Source organism: Kogia breviceps, chromosome 8 (genome assembly GCF_026419965.1).
Source record: "Kogia breviceps isolate mKogBre1 chromosome 8, mKogBre1 haplotype 1, whole genome shotgun sequence".
Lineage (NCBI taxonomy): Eukaryota > Metazoa > Chordata > Mammalia > Artiodactyla > Physeteridae > Kogia > Kogia breviceps.
This window is the reverse complement of record NC_081317.1, coordinates 106,697,434-106,717,451: the sequence shown is the minus strand read 5'-3', so window position 1 is coordinate 106,717,451 and position 20,018 is coordinate 106,697,434. Positions and strand designations below refer to the sequence as shown.

Genomic DNA, 20,018 nt, shown 5'->3' with positions numbered 1-20,018 from the left:
TTCATGTGCTTCTTGGCCATCTGTATATCTTCCTTGGTGAAATGTCTATTTAGGTCTTCTGCCCATTTTTGGATTGGGTTGTTTGTTTTTTTGATATTGAGCTGCATGAGCTGCTTATATATTTTGGAGATTAATCCTTTGTCAGTTGCTTCGTTTGCAAATATTTTCTCCCATTCTGAGGGTTGTCTTTTCATCTTGTTTATGGTTTCCTTGGCTGTGCAAAAGCTTTTAAGTTTCATTAGGTCCCATTTGTTTATTTTTGTTTTTATTTCCATTTCTCTAGGAGGTGGGTCAAAAAGGATCTTGCTGTGATGTATGTCATAAGAGTGTTCTGCCTATGTTTTCCTCTAAGAGTTTTATAGTGTCTGGTCTTACATTTAGGTCTTTAATCCATTTTGAGCTTATTTTGCCATACATTAATTTTAAATTAGTCAAATGAATAGGCAAAGTGCCAAACCCCAGCCTGACCCCAATCCTAATGAAATTAATCTTCCCACTTCTGTCTTTGGATTTCCCAAATTCTTAACCCAACCAAACTACTGTTGTATTCATTAATGCAACATACACTTATTGAAAGTGCGTGTAACCTGTCCCAAATCTCAAAACCAACTAGATTTTTTAAAATTTACAGGCTCATTTAGGCTTATATTCTTCTGTTAATTCTTAATCTGCTAGCATTACATAACTATAAATAACTGCACCTACTAAATTTTCTGAGCACTTATTATGTGTCAAAACTAAGCACGCACATACATTTAATCCTCTGAATAACAAGGCAAGTCTATTAATTACCCCCATTTACAGATAAGAAAACACACAGTAGTTCTCAAATGTTTGTTTCCTTTACCCTTTGGCCCTCCTTTGCCTGTCAAAAACAAACAAACAAAAATCACTTCTTTTAGAAAGTTTTCCCCATCTACTCTTGACCCAAATTATTTCTTCTTTGTGCTTTCATACAACCTCCCTCAGGTATAATATGATGAGGGGGGAGGTGGTGCTAATACATATGAATAAGAAAGACAAGCACCCCCAAAGAACAACAGACAAAGGGCAGGGACAGAATCTACACACTTAAACACGTGCAAACAAATAAGTGGAAAAGATTTTTCTGAATGGTAGTATTGTGCCAGACATTGTCAACAGGTCAGGAAATGGGCACTCCCATTTATTGGTGGAAGAAGGGAAACCCAACACCACCTTTCTACGGCAATTTGGTAATACATACCATTAGCCTTAAAAAAAAAAAAAAAAAAAAAATCACACCTTTTGACTATTATGTTCTACTGCTAGAAATATACCCTAAAGTAATGATAAAATTCTCACAAGGATGTTCATAATTTATAATAGCAAAAATCATAAACAAATGAAATGTCCAAATTAAATATACGAGACATCCAATTAAATAACATACAGCCATTTATCTTCTTAAATGTTAACTGGGAAGAAGGCATAATACAAAACTATATGTGTAATGCCAGCTTTGAAAATATACATTCACAGCAGAAAAAGGACTGTACACTGGAAAGATCTATGCCAAAATGTTAATAGACGTTATTTTTAAATGGTGAGATGATATGTGGTTTTATTGTTTTCATTTACTTAAGATGGTTTTGAAGTCAGAAGAAACCAAGGTTCATCCCCTTGCTCCCCCACTTACCAATTGTGTGACCTCGGTCAATTTACTTTACTAATCCTTGATTTTCTCATCTATAAAATGAAAGTGGTGATACCTATCCTCAGAGATTAAATGAGATAATGCATGCAAAGTGCTTACACTAATAGGCAATCTGCTAAGTTTTGTGAGCACTTATTTTTTTAAATATGTCAACATTTTATGTTTATATTCAGAAAGTTATTTTTCCTTAAAGAATAAAAATTTGTAACATTAACAAATTACCACATAGCAAGAATCTGATAAAGCTCCTCAACTGAGCAGTATACAAATCAGGACATTTTAGCATTTTAAACAATGTTAACCAAATTCCCAAGAAATTCATCTGAGAATTAGAGATGGTGGATATGTGAACAAAAGGACCTATGTATTTATTGAACAGTCAGAAAGACACAGTAGAAAAAAAAATTAGGTCCTTGGGATCTAGCCTACTCTATAACATCTACTATAATCTTAATTAAATAATCACCAAAAAGACCAGGTCACTTCAGACTCTACCAGGAACAGTAAGATTCAATTCCAGAAAGCTCAAGATCTAATTTAATAAGGGGTAAGACAAAGACCCCAGGTATCAATGAACCCAAACTGTTATTTTTGAAGACTTTGATATCTCAGACATTAATAATTATAAATTTTACTTAGCTTTATTGCACACTAATTGCACACCTAGATGTACATCCCAAACATATACAACCTTCTCAGCAACTCTTCAGGCTGAAGATACAGAAATCACAGACCAGTTAAAAGAAATTGGTAGCTAAGGGGGCCTACAGACCTTTCCTATCATGGATTTCTGGAATATATTTTCCTACTTTTAAATCTAAAATGATGAACATGCTCCATTAAGTTAAAAACATGCAAATATGAAATACTTCTGGAATAACATATAAGAAATTTGTGCCAGTATCTCTGGGGACACAGAACCTGGGAGAATGGGGCAAGAGGGAGACATGCTTTCTATGTATACCTCTTACACTGTTTGGCTTTACCATTGTATATGTCTGTGTGTGTGTATTTATATTAAATTCTGGTTAGTAAAATACAAAAATAATTGCCTTACGTTTGGTTTGTAAAAAAGATATGCAAACTAGATTTGCTTACTACAGTGGAGAAAGTCAGATGTAGATGTGGTCTGTATATGAGAAGTACTACAAAATGAAAGATTTTTCTTTTGTAAATGGGAGTTTTTAATTGGCTCTAGAAATTTTTTTAAGAAACAGAATCCTACCTTGTCTCTCCTGTTTATTTTTTAGTTTATTTACTATTATTACTTTTTCAAATTCAGTGTGTAAGTCAGCAGTTTTTACTGTATTCACAGAATTTTGTGACCATCACCCCTATCTAGTTCCAGAACATTTTCATCACCCCTTAGAGAAATGCTGTACCTGTTGGCAGCCACTCCCCTTACTCCCACCCTTCACGAGCCCTAGCAACCACTAATTTACTTTCTGTCTCAATATATTTGCCTATTCTGGACATTTCATATATATGGAATCATGTAGTATGTGGATTCTGTGACTGGCTTCTTCAATTAGCATGTTTTCAAAGTTCATCCACGTTGCAGCATGTATCAGTATTTCATTCCTTTCTGTGGCTGTATAATACTCTACCGTATGGCTACATCACCTTTTTTTTATGCATCACCAGGTGACAGACATTTGGTTTGTTTCTACTTTTGGGCTATTACGAATAATGTTTCTATAAACATTAGTGTTCAAGTTTTTGTGGACACAGGTTTTCAATTCTCTTAGATATATACCTAGGAGTAGAATTGCTGGGTTACACAGCAAATCAGTGTTTAACTTTTTAAGGAACTGCCAAATTTCAAATGAAGGTTTTGAAACACAGGATACAAAGGAAAGGGACAAAAGGGCTTGTAAACTACCACGAACATTTGCCTGGAGAAACCTCCAGTTATATTCATTAGTAAATTCAACTCATGACCATCTGAAAACACTGAAAGACATACTTATGTCTTAAAAAGACTTGAGACATGCTTAACAAGTATGTGTTAATAACAGAATGCTCCCAGAGTAGAACTGAGCATTTCTGACTTAAAGGACTATAATTCTAACAGTAAAGGAACCTCCAAATAACTTCAATTTGCTCTCACTTTATTTCCATGAGACCTCGGGCATCAGTTACATAAATAAAATACAACACTTCGAAGTTATAGTGGGGTTTTCTTTCTAGTTGGTATTGGATTTTCTTACCATCATAGCTATAAATAACATATACAAACATCTCCATATGCCTTCAACCTACACCCATGACAACTGTCATCTACTTTCACAGAATAAAGGCCATCCAACTGATAGCTTATTTGCAGTTAACTCTTTCAAAAATGTGGAAAATGCTCATGTTATGAGACCTCAGAATTAACACTACTACTTAATGTTATATACTACTAGTTTCTCTAAAGCATAAATAGACATCTCATTTTAAAAAAAAAGACTTGAGATATATGTGATTCTTTGAACAACTAAGTATGTGTACTACAACACCATCTCAATATCAAACAAAGTCAAGTCAACTGGAAAAGGGGAAATGATTTACTACTCATATCCTAGCATTACGTATAAAAGTTTTACATACAATTAGTCAAGGATCTCCTGGTGACATGAACTGGTTAATACCAAAGGCTACAACGTGTTATGGAGAATGCTTATTGTAATAAAACTGACCTTCCTTAATATACCTAAAGTTGATGGACTCATGTCTTCTATTTCTCTCACATTCTCCAAAATACTGGGCACTCAGCAAGTACTTGTTGACTTGTAGATAAATACCTAAGGTCTCACCTTAGCACCATTCCCTATGAGAACCCGAGATTTAGATTTAATCAAATAGTATTTTTTTTTAAGCTGAACCACATAGAAGCAAAGTGGGAGCCTAAAAAGTAGACAGAACAGTTTTACTAACTCATAATCTTAGATTAACATTGCTCAACTTCTTGGAGCTTCAGTGCCCTTGTGTACAAAATGACAATAATGTCTACCTCAAAGGCTATTGTTAAGAAACACCTCAAAGGCTATTGTTAGGAAACGCAACCTTGGTCATTCCTTATCTACAATTTCATCATAAAGAAATGCAATGCAGTTATCAAATTTTCCTATTATGGTTAAGACTTTGCCTAATTAAAGCACACACAAAGCAACATACTGACTGTCTTTACTGTTAGTTTTACAGTAAAGAAATGTGACTTACAAAATCTATGGGATTTTCTATTTTTAACCAGAAACTGCAAATGAGGTGAAACTTTGATCAAAAATTTAGATTTAGCCTAATCTCATCCTGAAATAGCCTAGGAAATAAAGTAACCCAGTTCTTGTCCTCAAACTGTTAATCTGGGATAACAGACGTGTATCACAGCAGTACCGATCTGGATTCTTTAATATCCTCTAATCTGATACTTTCGCGTTCTGCTTAGGGTTCTTCCTGTCCACCTCCCAACACTTACAGAAAGTGTTTATAGGATGTTCCTCCCCACAGAACCCCAGCTATATATAAAAAGGCTGCAAGTACACAATAGCTAAGAGGTAGAAACAAACTAAGTGTCTGTCAAAAGATGAATGGAAAAACAAAATGTGGTATATACATAAAATGAAATCAACCTTAAAAAGGAAGGAAATCCTGTCACATGCTACAACATGGATGAACCTTGAGGATATGAAATAAGCCAGTCACAAAAAGACAAATACTGTAAGATTCCACGTGTATGAGGTATTTGAAATAGTCAAATTCACAGAAACAGAAGGCACAGTGGTGGATACCAGGGCAGAGGAGAGAATGGGGAGTTGTTTAATGGGTCCAGTATCAGTTTTGCAAGATGAAGTTCTGGAGACCTGTTTCACAATAATGTGAATACAGTTAGCACTACTGAACTGTACACTTAAAAATGGTCAAGATGGTAAACTTTATGTTTTTGTGGGGTTTTTTACAATGAAAAATACATTAAAACATTAGGGAGCTAAAAAGTACTTCACTTAAGAGATGTGGTTCTGCAGCTAAAAAAAAATAATTCTCCTTGTCAAGGGGAAAAAAGACAACTAGGAGCAATCCCTTCCCCACTACCGACTCTCAGAACCATTTTTTTTTTTTTTTTTTTTTTTTGTGGTACGCGGGCCTCTCACTGTTGTGGCCTCTCCCATTGCAGAGCGCAGGCTCCGGACGTGCAGGCTCAGCGGCCATGGCTCACGGGCCCAGACGCTCCGCAGCATGTGGGATCTTCCCGGACCGGGGCATGAACCCATGTCCCCTGTATCGGCAGGCGGATTCTCAACCACTGCGCCGCCAGGGAAGCCCTCTCATAACCATTTTTAACATTGCATCCCTACATAAGGAATCTGACAAGAGTTACTGATTGCCTACAACAGCTTGTTTTCTTGAAATACAGCCTTCCCAATCTATTAGCCAACAGAAAATATTAAAGATTCCTCTTATGCTATCTTAAAAACACATCTACTCCAGGCCCACAAGACTCTCACCTTGTGGTAAACTGGGAAAGAAAAAAAAAACACATGGGGAAACACCAAAAAGGTTGTTTCCACTTGCATAGGCAGCAAATCTGAAACTACAATGCCAAGTTCTAAAAAGTAACATTGTTCCAGATTTTCAAATAATTTAAAAAATGTTCCCACCAATCCCTTTTACCTACTTCGGTTTCTCTCTTAATACAGACTACTGAAGAAGAATTTAGATTCCTTCTGAATGAAGTATAAACAAGCAATTAGATAAAAATCCAATATACTCCTGTAATATTTTTACCCATGGTTAAAGAGACAGCAGTTTTTTAATTTAAAAAAAAAAATCAAGATGGGAATACACTAAAGCTGTCAGGTCCAGTATCTTAGAAGATTCATCCCTCTAATATTATATCAGTAACAGTAAGTACTAAGAAGATTCCTAAGAAATAATATAGTCTAAAAACTATCGTTACCATATAAAGTATCCTTGACTCCTCCAACTTAACCATACAGCAATATAATCATAGACAAATTTTTAGATTCAAGCAGAGGTCCTTAAACAGGATCATTGGTCCATGAACCCCCTTGAACTGGATAAAAGAGATCATTCAAGGACTTCAGAAAATTCCAGTTGATATCTGAACATTCAGAGAGAAAGTCAAACTATAGAACTAAAATTACAAGAGCCTGACCCTTGGTATAGTGGCACACAGAAGCATACAATAATGAATTGCCAGGAATTCCACATATGCCACAGGCAAAGATCTAGATGACATTTTATTTTATTTTTATTTTTGTAGTACGCAGGCCTCTCACTGTTGTGGCCTCTCCCTTTGCGGAGCACAGGCTCCGGACGCGCAGGCTCAGCGGCCGTGGCTCATGGGCCCAGCCGCTCCGTGGCATGTGGGATCTTCCTGGACTGGGGCACGAACCCGCGTCCCCTGCATCAGCCACTGTGCCACCAGGGAAGCCCTAGATAACATTTTAATCAGCTACAGCTAACATTAACTAAAAATGTCCATATTAATAAAAAATTAGCTGTTTTTAAAATAAACTCAATGTTTATTTTAAAATGTTTAAATGTTTAAACATGGATGGAAAATTGGTAAAGCTAGGTTTTAAAGTCCTACATACTTTGACAATTTTTTTAAAAGGGTAGAAAAGTAGCCACAAAAAAACCCTGAAAATACTAAGCAATAAATAGTTGATACTGCATTCTTCGAATGGGAAACTCAACAACTATTTAAATGTAGAATTATGCTGCATTTTAAAGTAGAATTTAAAGAAAAACACTGTTCCTTCTCCTTTCTTCCCTTTAGTGGTTAAGAGTTGAAAAGAGTTACCATGCCAATTCTGTGCCTTTCTTACAAGAAAAAAATAACACATCAAAGCACTACATGTCGGGTTCAAAATAAAACGCAATGTCAAGGGCACCAACTCATTTCTAATGACCAGGCAGCCAACCCAGAAATGGCACTAGACTAGGCTTTAAGGAATTCAGTAATCCTACATTAAGTATTAATGACAGCTGGACCTCAGCAGAGATAGTGGGAAAAGCCCTAAAAAACTGAAGGCAGATTTAATTTGGTACCTAAAGAACAGCAAGGGAGTAAGTAGGCTGAAACAATCTGAAGTCATAGGAAAGCTTTAAATACACATGCACAAAAGCAGCACTTTATGATTCTTTCTGATCACTTATAGTTCATGAGATTCTTTTAAAGCAATAGAACAATGAAATTAACAGACTAAGCCCACAGTTATGAGGTATTTCTGGATGGCAGGATTTCCTTATACTATTAAAATCTGAGGACCCCAAAGATAGTTTAAATTTTCAAATACTTACTTATTTTTAAATGTAATAAGCAGGGACTTCCCTGTTGGCACAGTGGTTGAGAAGCCGCCTGCCAATGCAGGGGACACAGGTTTGATCCCTGGTTCGGAAGGATCCCACATGCCCCAGAGCAACTAAGCCTGTGCACCACAACTACTGAAGCCTGGGCGCCCTAGAGCCCGTGTGCCGCAACTACTGAAGCCCGCATGCCTAGAGCCCGTGTTCCGCAACGAGAAGCTACTGCAGTGAGAAGCCCATGCACCACAATGAAGAGCAGCCCCCACTCGCCGCAACTAGAGAAAAGCCCACATGTAGCAACGAAGACCCAACGCAGCCAAAAGATAAGAATGTAATAAGCAGTCCTACACATTAACAAAAAAGTTATAAAAAGAAAAAAGAGACTACTGCCCCCCCAAAAAAAATTAGTGAGAAGAATGGCATTGCTTTACATTGCTGCAAATCTTTTTAATGTCTGACTTAACAGAAGATACTGAGATTCTTAATTGCTTCTGCATTCAACATACTACACTATGTTGTGTAGGTTAAATATATGAAGAAATCCAGTCTTACTCAGGTATGTAGTTGGGAAGGGAGGAATAGTTTCCTTTTTTAAAAAAAATCGATGTTGCCTTTTATTTTTAAGCTTTATTTATTATTTATTTTATTTTATTTATTTTTGGCTGTGTCGGGGCTTAGTTGCAGCATGTGGGATCTTCCGTTGCAGCACACGGCCTTCTCTATAGTTGTGGCGTGCGGGTTTTCTCTTCTCTAGTTGGCGCACAGGCACCAGAGTGCGTGGGCTCTGTAGTCTGCAGCACACAGGCTCTAGTTAGTTGAGGCTCACTAGCTCAGTAGTTCTGGCGCAAGGGCTTAGTTGCCCTGAGGCATGTGGGATCTTAGTTCCCTAACCAGGGATCAACCTGCATCGCCTGCATTGGAAGGCGGATTCTTTACCACTGGACCACCAGGGAAGTCCTGGGAGGAATAGTTTAATAGGCTTTTCAGGTAGTTACGGATATCTCTTTGATACTACAGCAAAAGTCAACACGTGATAGTTTCTTAAAGGTTTGTGGAGTCTGAAACCGTATCAGTTGTCTGTTATATTAGAATCCAATGCTCTATCTTGCACTTTTACTTATGCATAACTTTTTAACATCACAAGTATTGGCCATTCAGTTATGCAGATTTTCCAAATGTTGACACATTTCATTACACAGTGTTAAAAATCACAATCATTAATATTACTATTGATCTCACCTGAAATATCTGTAAGTACTCAGAAGTTATCAACCTCAGGAGATACACGTTTTCCAAAACTTTGAGTTTTGCTTGAAAGCTCAGATTTTATCATGGGCAACAAATACTGTCCATTGAGATAACAGATTCACCGTTCATTTGAGAAAACGTCTGCCAAATATACAAGTCTGAGTAGTTTGTCAGTAGCTCTTTCTAGTAAAAATAATGTTCCGTGAAAAAAGCAACTACTTCAGCTTGAAACAAATAACTGCACCCCTTCAACCACTGTACTCTGTCTGGTCTATAACAGAATGCTTTAAGTGTACTTTCCATTCTGTCACACAGAATGTTCAACACACACGTACTCAAGAGTCAAGACTTTCAATAGCAGAAACTTGACAAAATTAATTTTTACTGTTTCATCAAAGACATTACGTAAAACTGGCATTTTAAAACTGTTGGTACATGGCAATGAAGATTACCATGACTACTGGTACCATTGGTGCCAAGGCCTTGATACACGCTAAGATGCCAGCAGATTTACCAACCCTTGCTTCTGTACCATTGGTGCAAATGTCAACACAGTGAAAAAGGCAAATATTATCTTAGTATTATTATGAAAACAGTTTCTACTTCAGAGACCTTCTGATACAGTTGAGGGGTTGCCAGACCACACGTCAAAATGGAATAAATGATCGCTGTTTTGACAGTGGTTACAGACCCCCTGTGACCAGAAAAATGCACCTATGTACAAGCACACACATTACAACTTTATATACAACTTCAGAAGGTTCAAAAATCCCGTATCGAATGTCCTCGCTTAAGAATTCCATTAGCAGAAGATTCAGTAAATCTCCAAGTTGGATTTAATTACTTCAAAACAACAATAATCTACTTGGCATTACAAATAAACTCTAAACAAGTCACATTCCAACAACCTCAAACACCTTCACCTAAACTAAAAGAAGTAGCTCAAGCTTTTAAATAAATAAAATTACATTAGGGAAATTTAAAGGTTTGAGGTAAGAATCCCAGCTCTACCACCTGCTCAAGGATACAGTTAGTAAACTAGCCTTCCTAGCCAAGTTTCCTGTCTCTATGGAAAAACAACAGCATCTATTTATTTCAAAGATTAATAAATTAATATTGATAAAGCACCTAAAACAGTGCCTGGCACATAACTGAGAAATCTAATTTATATATTACCAGACTTTACTTCTCTTTCCTTCTACTAAGGAAGCAACTTGCAGACCTTTGATTACTCAATTTTAATTTCCATTATCACCTAAAAGAAGGGAAAAGAGACTGTAATTGAGAATATTAGCTAAAACATCTATCTCCAACCCTTTAATTTTCCTATTTAACAGAATAAGAAGCTTAAAATAAAGTTTACCTTTCTTCCTGCAACTCACCTAGGCAAATATAGATGTATAAATACGTAATATATGGTAATCTTTTTACTGATTTAATAAAATCAATTCTTTGCTTCAGTCTCTCATCATTCTGCTTATTCCACAATTTTCAAAAATTTTAAAATATAGTTCACTAAAAGACAGTACTAAAAAATACCTAAGTGTAATTTTTGGTTTATTTTAGTAACCTGAGACAAAATGCCATTATCTCTTGTAATTTTTTTTTTTTTTTTTTACCAATAAAGGGGTAAGAAAAAATTTTTAGCATCTTAAAAGAAAACAAGGATACTGCCTAATACTAGATAAATATGATCATTCATGATTTTTAATGGGCGAAGTTACACTACTTTAAGTGATGGTACTGCATTAGTACCAGACTTCTGTCAGCAGTAATGCTAGCGCTGAGAGAAAGAAGTGTGACATGTGAAACAAGGTAAGAATGTTAACTAATACCTTTGCTATGAGTCATTACGTTTTGGAATACAGCTGATGTGCCAATATTCTGAAATTTGCAAAAAATGGAGTTCTACTATTTTCTTCTACTAATTGACCCTAGTGCCTAAATCTAACATGCATACTACTCTAAGAAACACAGAACACAAATGATCTTAAAATCTATTTACTTTGTAGCATAAAACATACCTGAATTGATTTAAAACCCTCAAATGTTGTGTGATACCCCAAAGCTATTTGCTTCTCAAATTTTATTTATGTCCTTATTCGGGGAGTATTTAGACTCTCCCAATGAAAGTTTTTTTTTTCCAAGAACCAGTCCACCCACAAGTCTAAGTCCAAAAATAAACAGGAAGCAGTGTTGAAAAGATGCAATACATTTGGATCCAAGTTTCACTGACTTCATGTAATAAAATCATACCCTAAAATAATATCCTATGAAAGAAAGTTTAAGAATGTCAAATACGGATATGAGGAAAATTATACTTACATTAATTAATGAAAATAAAAATTTATTATTTAATACTTAATATTAAATAGTGAAAATTTGCATTAAAATAACCATATTGGTTAATTTTTCCTTATCTTTCACCCAAAATCACATACTTCAGATTATCCACGTGTATTTGAATTTTTAATAATTTTATTTTCACAAGTAAAATGTGAACAAATTAACAAATTATCAGAATTGCTACTGCAAAAAATCATGAGGAAAAATTCCTTACTGTTTCACATTAAAATGATGAACTTGGTTTTCTTGTTTTATGAATCTAGATTTTAAAAATAAAACCAATAGTATCTCTATTAGTAAATAACAAAGAACTGGGAAGGAGTCAAGTCACGCAAGTTATAAATGGGACAGCACTGGCCACATGTTGATGTTGGGAGATGGGAGTTCATTATACTATTCCATCTTCTTCCTGTAATGTTCAAAATCTCCATAATGAAGTTTTAAAAAAAATTCGAAAAGAACTAGGCAAATTAAAAAACAGGCAATTATTAGCTTCAGGGAAAATGAAGGGATGCACAAGAAATGAGCAACACTACAGTGTAGTACCGGCTCAGTAGGGAACATCTGCATCGTCGTATAACAACGTAAGCACTGACTTCTAATTTAACCACAACACGTGATGTAACGCTGGGGCCAAGGGACAAAAACGTCAACAGCTTAATCTTCATCTACCATGGAAGGAAGTCAATTGAAAATGTCTAAAACTGAAAGAAATAGAAATATCATTTTATTCACAAAAAATGTAATTAAGCCCAAGGGAATACAGCTAGAAGAAGGGTCCACATAACTGCCTTTAGGAGAAGGGCTGAGGAGGACTAAGGAGTGAGCGTGGAAGGGACTGCCATTCTTCATTCTAAACCCTTTAGTACAGTATGGGATTTTTAAAAAATCTTTTTCATTGTGAAGTCTAACAAATATAGAAAATCAAAACAACAATCTTCAGGTTAATCAGTTATTACAAACATCTGTACAACCACCATCCAGGTCAATGTGCCATCCCATGAGCCTTCCCAGAACCCCTGGCAATCACAACTGCCTAGCACCGCTTAAAGATAACCACTATCCTGGATTTACAGGTAATTACTTTGTAGCTATGCTTTATAGAGTTTTACCAGCTTCATCTGTGTCTCTAAATCTATGGTTTAATTCTAAATGTTTCTGAACTTTATATCTGTGGAATCAAAGAATATGTATAACACATACCATTTTCCTCACTTTGGCTGATGAGAAGTTTTTAGTAACCTTTAAAGACAATTGCCCGGTTTCCTCATTCTCCTACTCTCCCTTATTCATAAATATTCAAGTAATAACAATAGCTAAACCCTTATTATGTGCTGGGTTTCTGTTTTAGGAATATTAACTCATTTAATCATCAACACAACATCCTAGGGCTTCCCTGGTGGCGCAGTGGTTGAGAAACCACCTGCCGATGCAGGGGACGCGGGTTCGTGCCCCGGTCCGGGAGGATCCTACGTGCCCGCGGAGCGGCTGGGCCCGTGAGCCATGGCCGCTGAGCCTGCGCGTCCGGAGCTGGTGCTCCGCAACGGGAGGGGCCACAACAGCGAGAGGCCCGCGTACTGCAAAAAACAAAAACAAATAAAAACAAACCATCCTAAGACAAGTTTTACTGTCATCCTCATTTTACAGAGGGGGAAAACAGGCACAAAGAGGTTGAGTTAACTTGCCCAAGATCACACAGCTAGTAGGAGACTGGGAATGATTCAAACCATGGGCTTTGTGCTCTGACCTACCTTCTCATGGGAGAATAGCTAAAAACTAAAAGTATAGGATATGATAAAATGTTATTACTGTTACTATGAAGGTTAAAATAAAAACTACATGAGAGGGGCTTCCCTGGTGGCGCAGTGGTTGAGAATCCGCCTGCCAATGCAGGAGACACGGGTTCGTGCCCTGGTCCGGGAAGATCCCACATGCCGCGGAGCAGCTAAGCCCGTGAGCCATGGCCGCTGAGCCTGCGCGTCCGGAGCCTGTACTCCGCAACGGGAGAGGCCACAACAGTGAGAGGCCCGCATACCGCAAAAAAAAAAAAAAAAAAAAAAAAAAAAAAACTACATGAGAATGATTTTAGTGCCTCATCCTTCTCCCAAACAATTAGCTACATCAAAGGTAAACTACTTAAAGTGCCTGAAGAGCCGTGTGCATAGAGTAAGTACCCCCAACACAGGCTGTAACTGTCCTGAAGGGCTTACATGGGCCAAAAGACAATGAGAGTATCTGATCAAATGTCAAAATTCTGTCTTAGTTCTGTAATGTTATTTAAGGAAAAATTCTGAGCCTTGAGTAACTAAGTCCACTGTCTTATTTTTAAATTAAGGCCCCCAGAGAGTCTAACATCTCAAACAATTTAACTTACCAGTAATAATGTGGGGCTGTCTCTTTTCTAAGACATCTTTGAGAGTTAACAAGATTAAGAGTACAAGAACAACCAAAATCACCTAATCCAGTTGTTTTCTTAAGGCTAAGCATACTGGAACTCAGAGGAATACTTACCCAAAGTGAGGTATACTAGTCTGTCACTAGGATAGAAACCCAAGGCCTCCTCACTTCTTTCTACTACACGGCTATATACCACCAGTCCACTTACAAAGCTGCCAAGTAAATAAATTCATGATTGCCAAAAGTATGTCTCAGTCATGCTACCTTTCACCCATACTTGTCCCCTTTCATAATCTCATTATAGTAAATTTTCTTCATCCATTCAATAAATACTGGACACCTACTGTGTTCCAGGCTTTCTTCTAAGCATAGCAGTTTATACATAGAATGTCCCATATACAACTCACAGTACAACAGTAGAGGTTTGGGGTACTAATATTATAAATACAAAGCGCTACGAAAGAAGATTCTTAAAATACTTCCGAAAAAGGGAGATGAGTAAAAGGGTTACAGGCATGACCTGAAGGATAAATATGATTCTGATAAGAGAACTGTGGCAGCAGTATCAGGCATTCCAAGGTAGGAACAGCAAAAACAAACAAACAAACAAAATACACAAAGTCCCCAAAGTAAGAGTGTACAGGACTTGTGTGAAGGACAGTATCCATTTAGCTGAATCGTAAACCACACTAGCAAATAAACTTAGAGAAGTAGGGGCCACACCAGTGAGAAGTCTAACATTCCAGACTAAAATATCTGAATGTAATTCAAAAGCCTGTGGATACAGTGACCACTAAAGATTTCTGAGGAAAATAAAACTGGGATGGCATTTAAGATTAACTTAGAAGCAAAACATGACAAGAAGCAGGGAATCATTTAGGAAGTTAGAGCAATCCTGACGAAAGATACTGAGAACCTTAACCAAAGTAAAAGTGGGCATGGAAAGAAGATTAAAGCATTACAGAAGTAAAAAGAGTATGCCATGACAGCTGAATACATGTAGGAGGGAAAAGACAATTTGGTGCCTTTGATGGAAAAGAACTTAGGATGTACTGTTAACAGAAAACAGGCAAGCTAAACTAAAGGTTGAGCCAGATGTAACCCATTTAGAGACTATAATCTAAACCAAGGGGAAAATGTATTAATCTTACTTTATTTCAGAAAGTAAACCTTCTCTTAGTAAAATAAACATAATAGACTATGATGTGCAAACTACAGTATGCAAAAAACACAAATTAAAGCTGCATAATTTGAAAATTGGGTGCTTTTTATGCTTATTGCATTTGTATAGACATGGGTACTAGAATAAATCATGTTTTTATTAAAATATACATACCAAGCTTCAGCATACTAGGAATGCACTGTATGTTAAAATATTTAACAACCACAGATGAAAATTATTTAATGAATCAGTAGCAAAATGCAGTTACTAAGTATTAGCAGAAGAAAACTACCACTGATCCATCATACATGTCACAAACTATCATTTGGTTCATTTAAGTTTGGAATCATCAATTTCTTCTGCTTAAATAAAATGCATGTGGTCTTTGCCTGTTTGACAGTGAACTACGTGCAGGGCTTGTATGCTAGACACCTTGGAGCCCTGGTGCTCAGCATTTAGGAGGCCCCTAGAAGATATTTGATAAAGGGAATAAATGGACATCAACAAAGGAATGTTTTTCAAGTATACAGCACTTTCATAACTTGACGAGTATTACACAACAGCACAGAACTAATGATCCAATATCTGACTGCCTACTGTTCAATAGGTAATGGAATTACAAAATGAGTTAACACATGACTCCTCCCTTGAACTTAGGATTTATTTCTCTGAACAAGCCAAACACCACAGGCTTCATCAGCAGACCCTGATTTACACTATTTGTATGACCATCAGTGAGTCTCTTAACTTCTTTAAGCTTCCAGTTTCTCACCTGAAAAACAGATGAGGATTCAATAGAAAGAAATGTGAGAGTGCTCTGTATCAGAAGTACAATGTATGCCAGTTGGCTCCCCACACAACTCAGCAGACTGATCAGGTACTTAATTAAGAATGACATTGAGGGCTTCCCTGGTGGCACAGTGGTGAAGAATCCGCCTGCCACTGCAGGAGACACGGGTTCGAGCCCTGGTCTGGCAAGACCCCACATGCCACGGTGCAACTAAGCCCGTGTGCCACAACTACTGAGCCTGAGCTCTAGAGCCCGCGAGCCACAACTACTGAAGCCTGCATGCTTAGAGCCCGTGCTCCGCAACATGAGAAGCCACTGCAATGAGAAGCCCGCGCACTGCAACAAGGAGTAGCCCCCACTCGCCACAACTAGAGAAAACCCATGCGCAGCAACCAAGACCCAATGCAGCCAAAAATATAAATAAATTTTTAAATTTAAAAAAAAAAAAACAAAAAAACGAGTAACACTGACACAAAGCAAATCCAAGCATTCAACTGGCTCAACACAAGGCCATCATCCTACCGTCACCTGGAAAAACCCTCAAAACAAACAGTACACTGACAGTAGGTCAGAAATAGGATCTTATTACGAGGACAACACAATCTAGAGACAGATAATTTATAAATTTTCACTAGACAAATTTTTGAAAATTGGAAGTACATATTTTAATTTATCTGAGTATTAGAAAATTCCTGCTGTAATTCACACACTATTAAAATTCAAACTTTAATATTTCTGAACAATGAAATAATAAAACTACTTTATAGAAAATAATGTCTCCTCCATCTCAAGACTTCCTCCATCTAAGACCATCTCAAATGAATGCAAAATCCTAAAGTTTCAAAACTTTAGAATTTTGAAATACACTAACAAACAAACCTGGGGGAAAACTAAAGCCCTTCCACTGATCAAATCCAGCTTCAAAATACACAACAATAAGCTCTCCAGACGACATGCTATATACCTATAACACTGTTATTTTCGTATCCACCTAAGTTAATCTTTACAAGACAATTAAATGCATCATTTGAGCCAGCATTTCTTCACAGAATATGCCAATCAATACCACACTCTCATAGTAAAGTGCAAAAAAACTAAAAATCTCCCCTCATAAATGGAAGATGCTATCAAGAATATTTCTGAGCTAAATATTGATAGCACCTATTTCAACTAAATTATCTAAAAACAGTGTACAACCATGAAGATGCATCACCATTTATTTCTACGTGAAAATTTACACAGCAGGAACACCTTTACTGCATGGACCTTAGATTTTTCTTGTGACGGTTTTATATATATCATCATCTAGTGCTCCTTATTTTATTCAGGAAAAAAATAATAATAAAACACGGCATAAGAAATAAAAGATTTAAGATTATCTTCCAGAAAGGTGACTTTTAAAACTGTTCTTTCCCTACTTGGACAACCACCATAAAACGTTCTTAAACTAGAACAGACTTAGCTGAAAGGAAATCCTTCAGCAACAGAGATTTTGAAAAGATTCTATATCCAAATTCTGCATTATTAACTGCTTTCTTACCTTCTGCTACATCATCATCTACTGCTCCTTTCACCTGAGAAAAACACCACTGAATATCATTCCCTCCTCCAGCTCCTGGAAAAAGAAAACATACCAATTAAAACTGAGTCCTATTCATGTTTACTCTCATAAACACATAGATGGCATCCATAGTTGGCATGATACTAACAGCCTGGTACTGCCCACACATACAACCACCACCCCACAGCACTAATTTGGAAAAAGGTTAGTCCCCAATAGTTGGTACTGCATTAAAAGAGAGAGAGAGATTCCAGGTCTGAAATATTTAAAGGCCATGTACTATCGTTACCATCGTACATCAGTTCAGAAGTTCCCTTCCATTTTCCCTTCCCCTCAAACACAGTAAAAGCCTTACTTCAAGCAAGACCTACCAGAAAAAAGTAAATACCGAAAGTTAAAGAGTTTTCCTTTAAGGCTACAAAAGGCTGCAGGAGAGTTAATAAGGTTAAGCTACCATAAAACACGGAACGAGGAGAAAACTTCAGGAACATTACTGCCTGGGTGAGGAGCGATGATTCATATGAACCCTATTACCACAGCGCACATACAGCAAACATAACCTCACCACCCATTTCTTTGCAGTTCATTACCAGCAAATCACTGGCTCCAGAGAGGAAAAGAAACTGAATTGAATGTTGGTGAAGAGATTGCCAAAAGGAAGCTTGGTTTGCCTCCCTTCACCTAATCCGTCAGAATCCAAAGGACCTGGCAAAGAATTAATTTCGCTCATTTGTCATCATCTTGTGCAGAACAATTTTAATTTCACTTAATCATTCAACAAGGGCCAAAAAGCAACTTATGCATAGCAAACCCTAAGTCAATCCAATATGTTAACTTTTTAACAGGTTTAATTATCTATCTAAATATTGATAAAAGCACGGAAAACTGGTTTAGTCCCTGAATGTTTCCATTTCACTGCCAAGCAAGGAGAGGGCAATGTCCTGGATCTATGGAGAAAGAAACTGAATCTAGATCTAGGACTGATTCTACTAGATGAAGGAAGATATTCAGCAACACCAAAATGTACAAAAATAATCCTCGAAGCAATTACCTTTCTCTTCCTTCACCTCCATTCCTTGCTAAATATTCCAACCTGGTTTTCTCTCTGCATCTCCCCCCACTCCGCCCCAAGCTTTTACCTAAATCTCTCTCCTCTTGGCTATTTATATCTCTGAGCTCCACAACTATTTTAACTAACTCCATGAAACCCTTTTGGGAAAAGGACATCTGCACAAAAGCTAACATGCAAAACGGAAAGTTTAAATTACATTTTTCACGCAACTCGCTGTATTAGAGGCCTTGCACTCTTTGGACCTAAAGGGTAAAAAAAAACGAAAGGGAGATGGTTCTAGACAAAAAAAAAAAAAAAAAATTTCAGGCTTACAGTCTCAAAAATATACGTACCCACAGTGGAAATACACGTTATGTCCCCATTGTATTTTAACTTATAAAGCACTCTTCCTTCTCAGTGCAAAATATATTTATTTGTAGGAACACCCAAGAAAGCTTGCAGCAGGGAGAAACATAGGAATTAAAGGAAGGAAGAGCCGCAGAAAAGCCCCCTTGGGGGGGGCGGCGGGGGCGGAGGTTCCACCGGGCTCCCAAGCGCAGGGACGAATCGGCACTCGCCCCTACCCCGCCCCACCCACGCCTTACCCCTCGGCTCGCCGGCACACACCCCACCCCCACCCATGCCCAGCCTCCAGCCCTCCTGTTCAAATCCATTTAGATACCACAGCGACCACTCGCCTCTCCAGAACCCGCCCCACCCCCACCCCAGCCCACTTCACCAATTCCCTGAAATCCCAGGGGTGCCCCGTGGATCTCCGAGAGGCGCAAGCAGTCGCTAGGGGGTGATGCAGGGAGGAGGAAGGAAGCGGTGCCTTGTCAGTGGAGAGGGTGATTTCTCCTTTACCTGCCATGTTGCGCTGCAAATGGTGACCCTGCTGGGTTCCTCGGGGTCTCCGCTTCCTGAACTCACCCCCCTCACCTGGGGATGGGGGGGTAGAGAGGGCGGATGGCGGCGGATGGCACCTGTGGGGGGAGGGGGCGGGGGTCGGGGGAGAAGGAAGGAGGGGCTGGCAAACCAGCCGGCGGGATGGTGGATTTCACTCTTGGTCTTCCCCACTCTTGCTCTTTCTCCAGCAGCGGCGGCGGCGGCTACGACAGCGACGGCGGCGGCAGCAGCGGCAGGGTAGGCGACTCCACTTTCAAAATGGCGCCGGCTGGCCTGGCCAGTGACGTCACCAGGAGGGCGGAGCCGCAGGCCTGGGCCGGAGGGGCGGGGCGGGGCGAGGGCTGGAGCGGGGAGCGGAGGGGGAGGGGAGGGGGAGCGGCCCGGCGGGCTCTTGGCCCCGCCCCTTCCCGCCTCGCCCCGCCCCTTCCCGCTTCACCCCGCCTGCTGCGTCCCCTACGGCCTGGCCCGCGCGCTCCATGTCTCAGGCGGTTCCCCCTTTGCCCGCCCTGTCAGTCCCAGTCCGAGGTCCTGCTGCACATCGGTGCCCACACCGTCGCGCCAGTGCCTGGA

The 20,018-nt window shown here is 38.5% G+C and overlaps 1 protein-coding gene across 7 annotated transcripts in view; it reads right to left on the bottom strand.

Moving 5' to 3' along the window:
• PPP2R2A (protein phosphatase 2 regulatory subunit Balpha) overlaps positions 1 to 19,739 on the bottom strand; it is an 87,451-nt gene extending 67,712 nt beyond the window's left edge. The window contains exons 1-3 of one of the 7 annotated variants that reach the window (XM_067039912.1): positions 19,407 to 19,727; positions 18,760 to 18,805; positions 17,471 to 17,545 (exon numbers count right to left, since the gene is read on the bottom strand). Coding sequence is in view for 1 of the 7 variants with exons in the window: in XM_059071733.2 (XP_058927716.1) it covers positions 17,471 to 17,545; positions 19,407 to 19,413 (82 nt within the window). In the remaining 6 variants the exon portion in view is untranslated. Of the gene's footprint in view, positions 1 to 17,470; positions 17,546 to 18,759; positions 18,806 to 19,406 lie in introns of all 7 variants that reach the window. The other 6 variants (XM_059071737.2, XM_067039915.1, XM_067039914.1 and 3 more) reach the window with 6 other exon arrangements.
• Between the last annotated feature and the right edge of the window lie 279 nt (positions 19,740 to 20,018).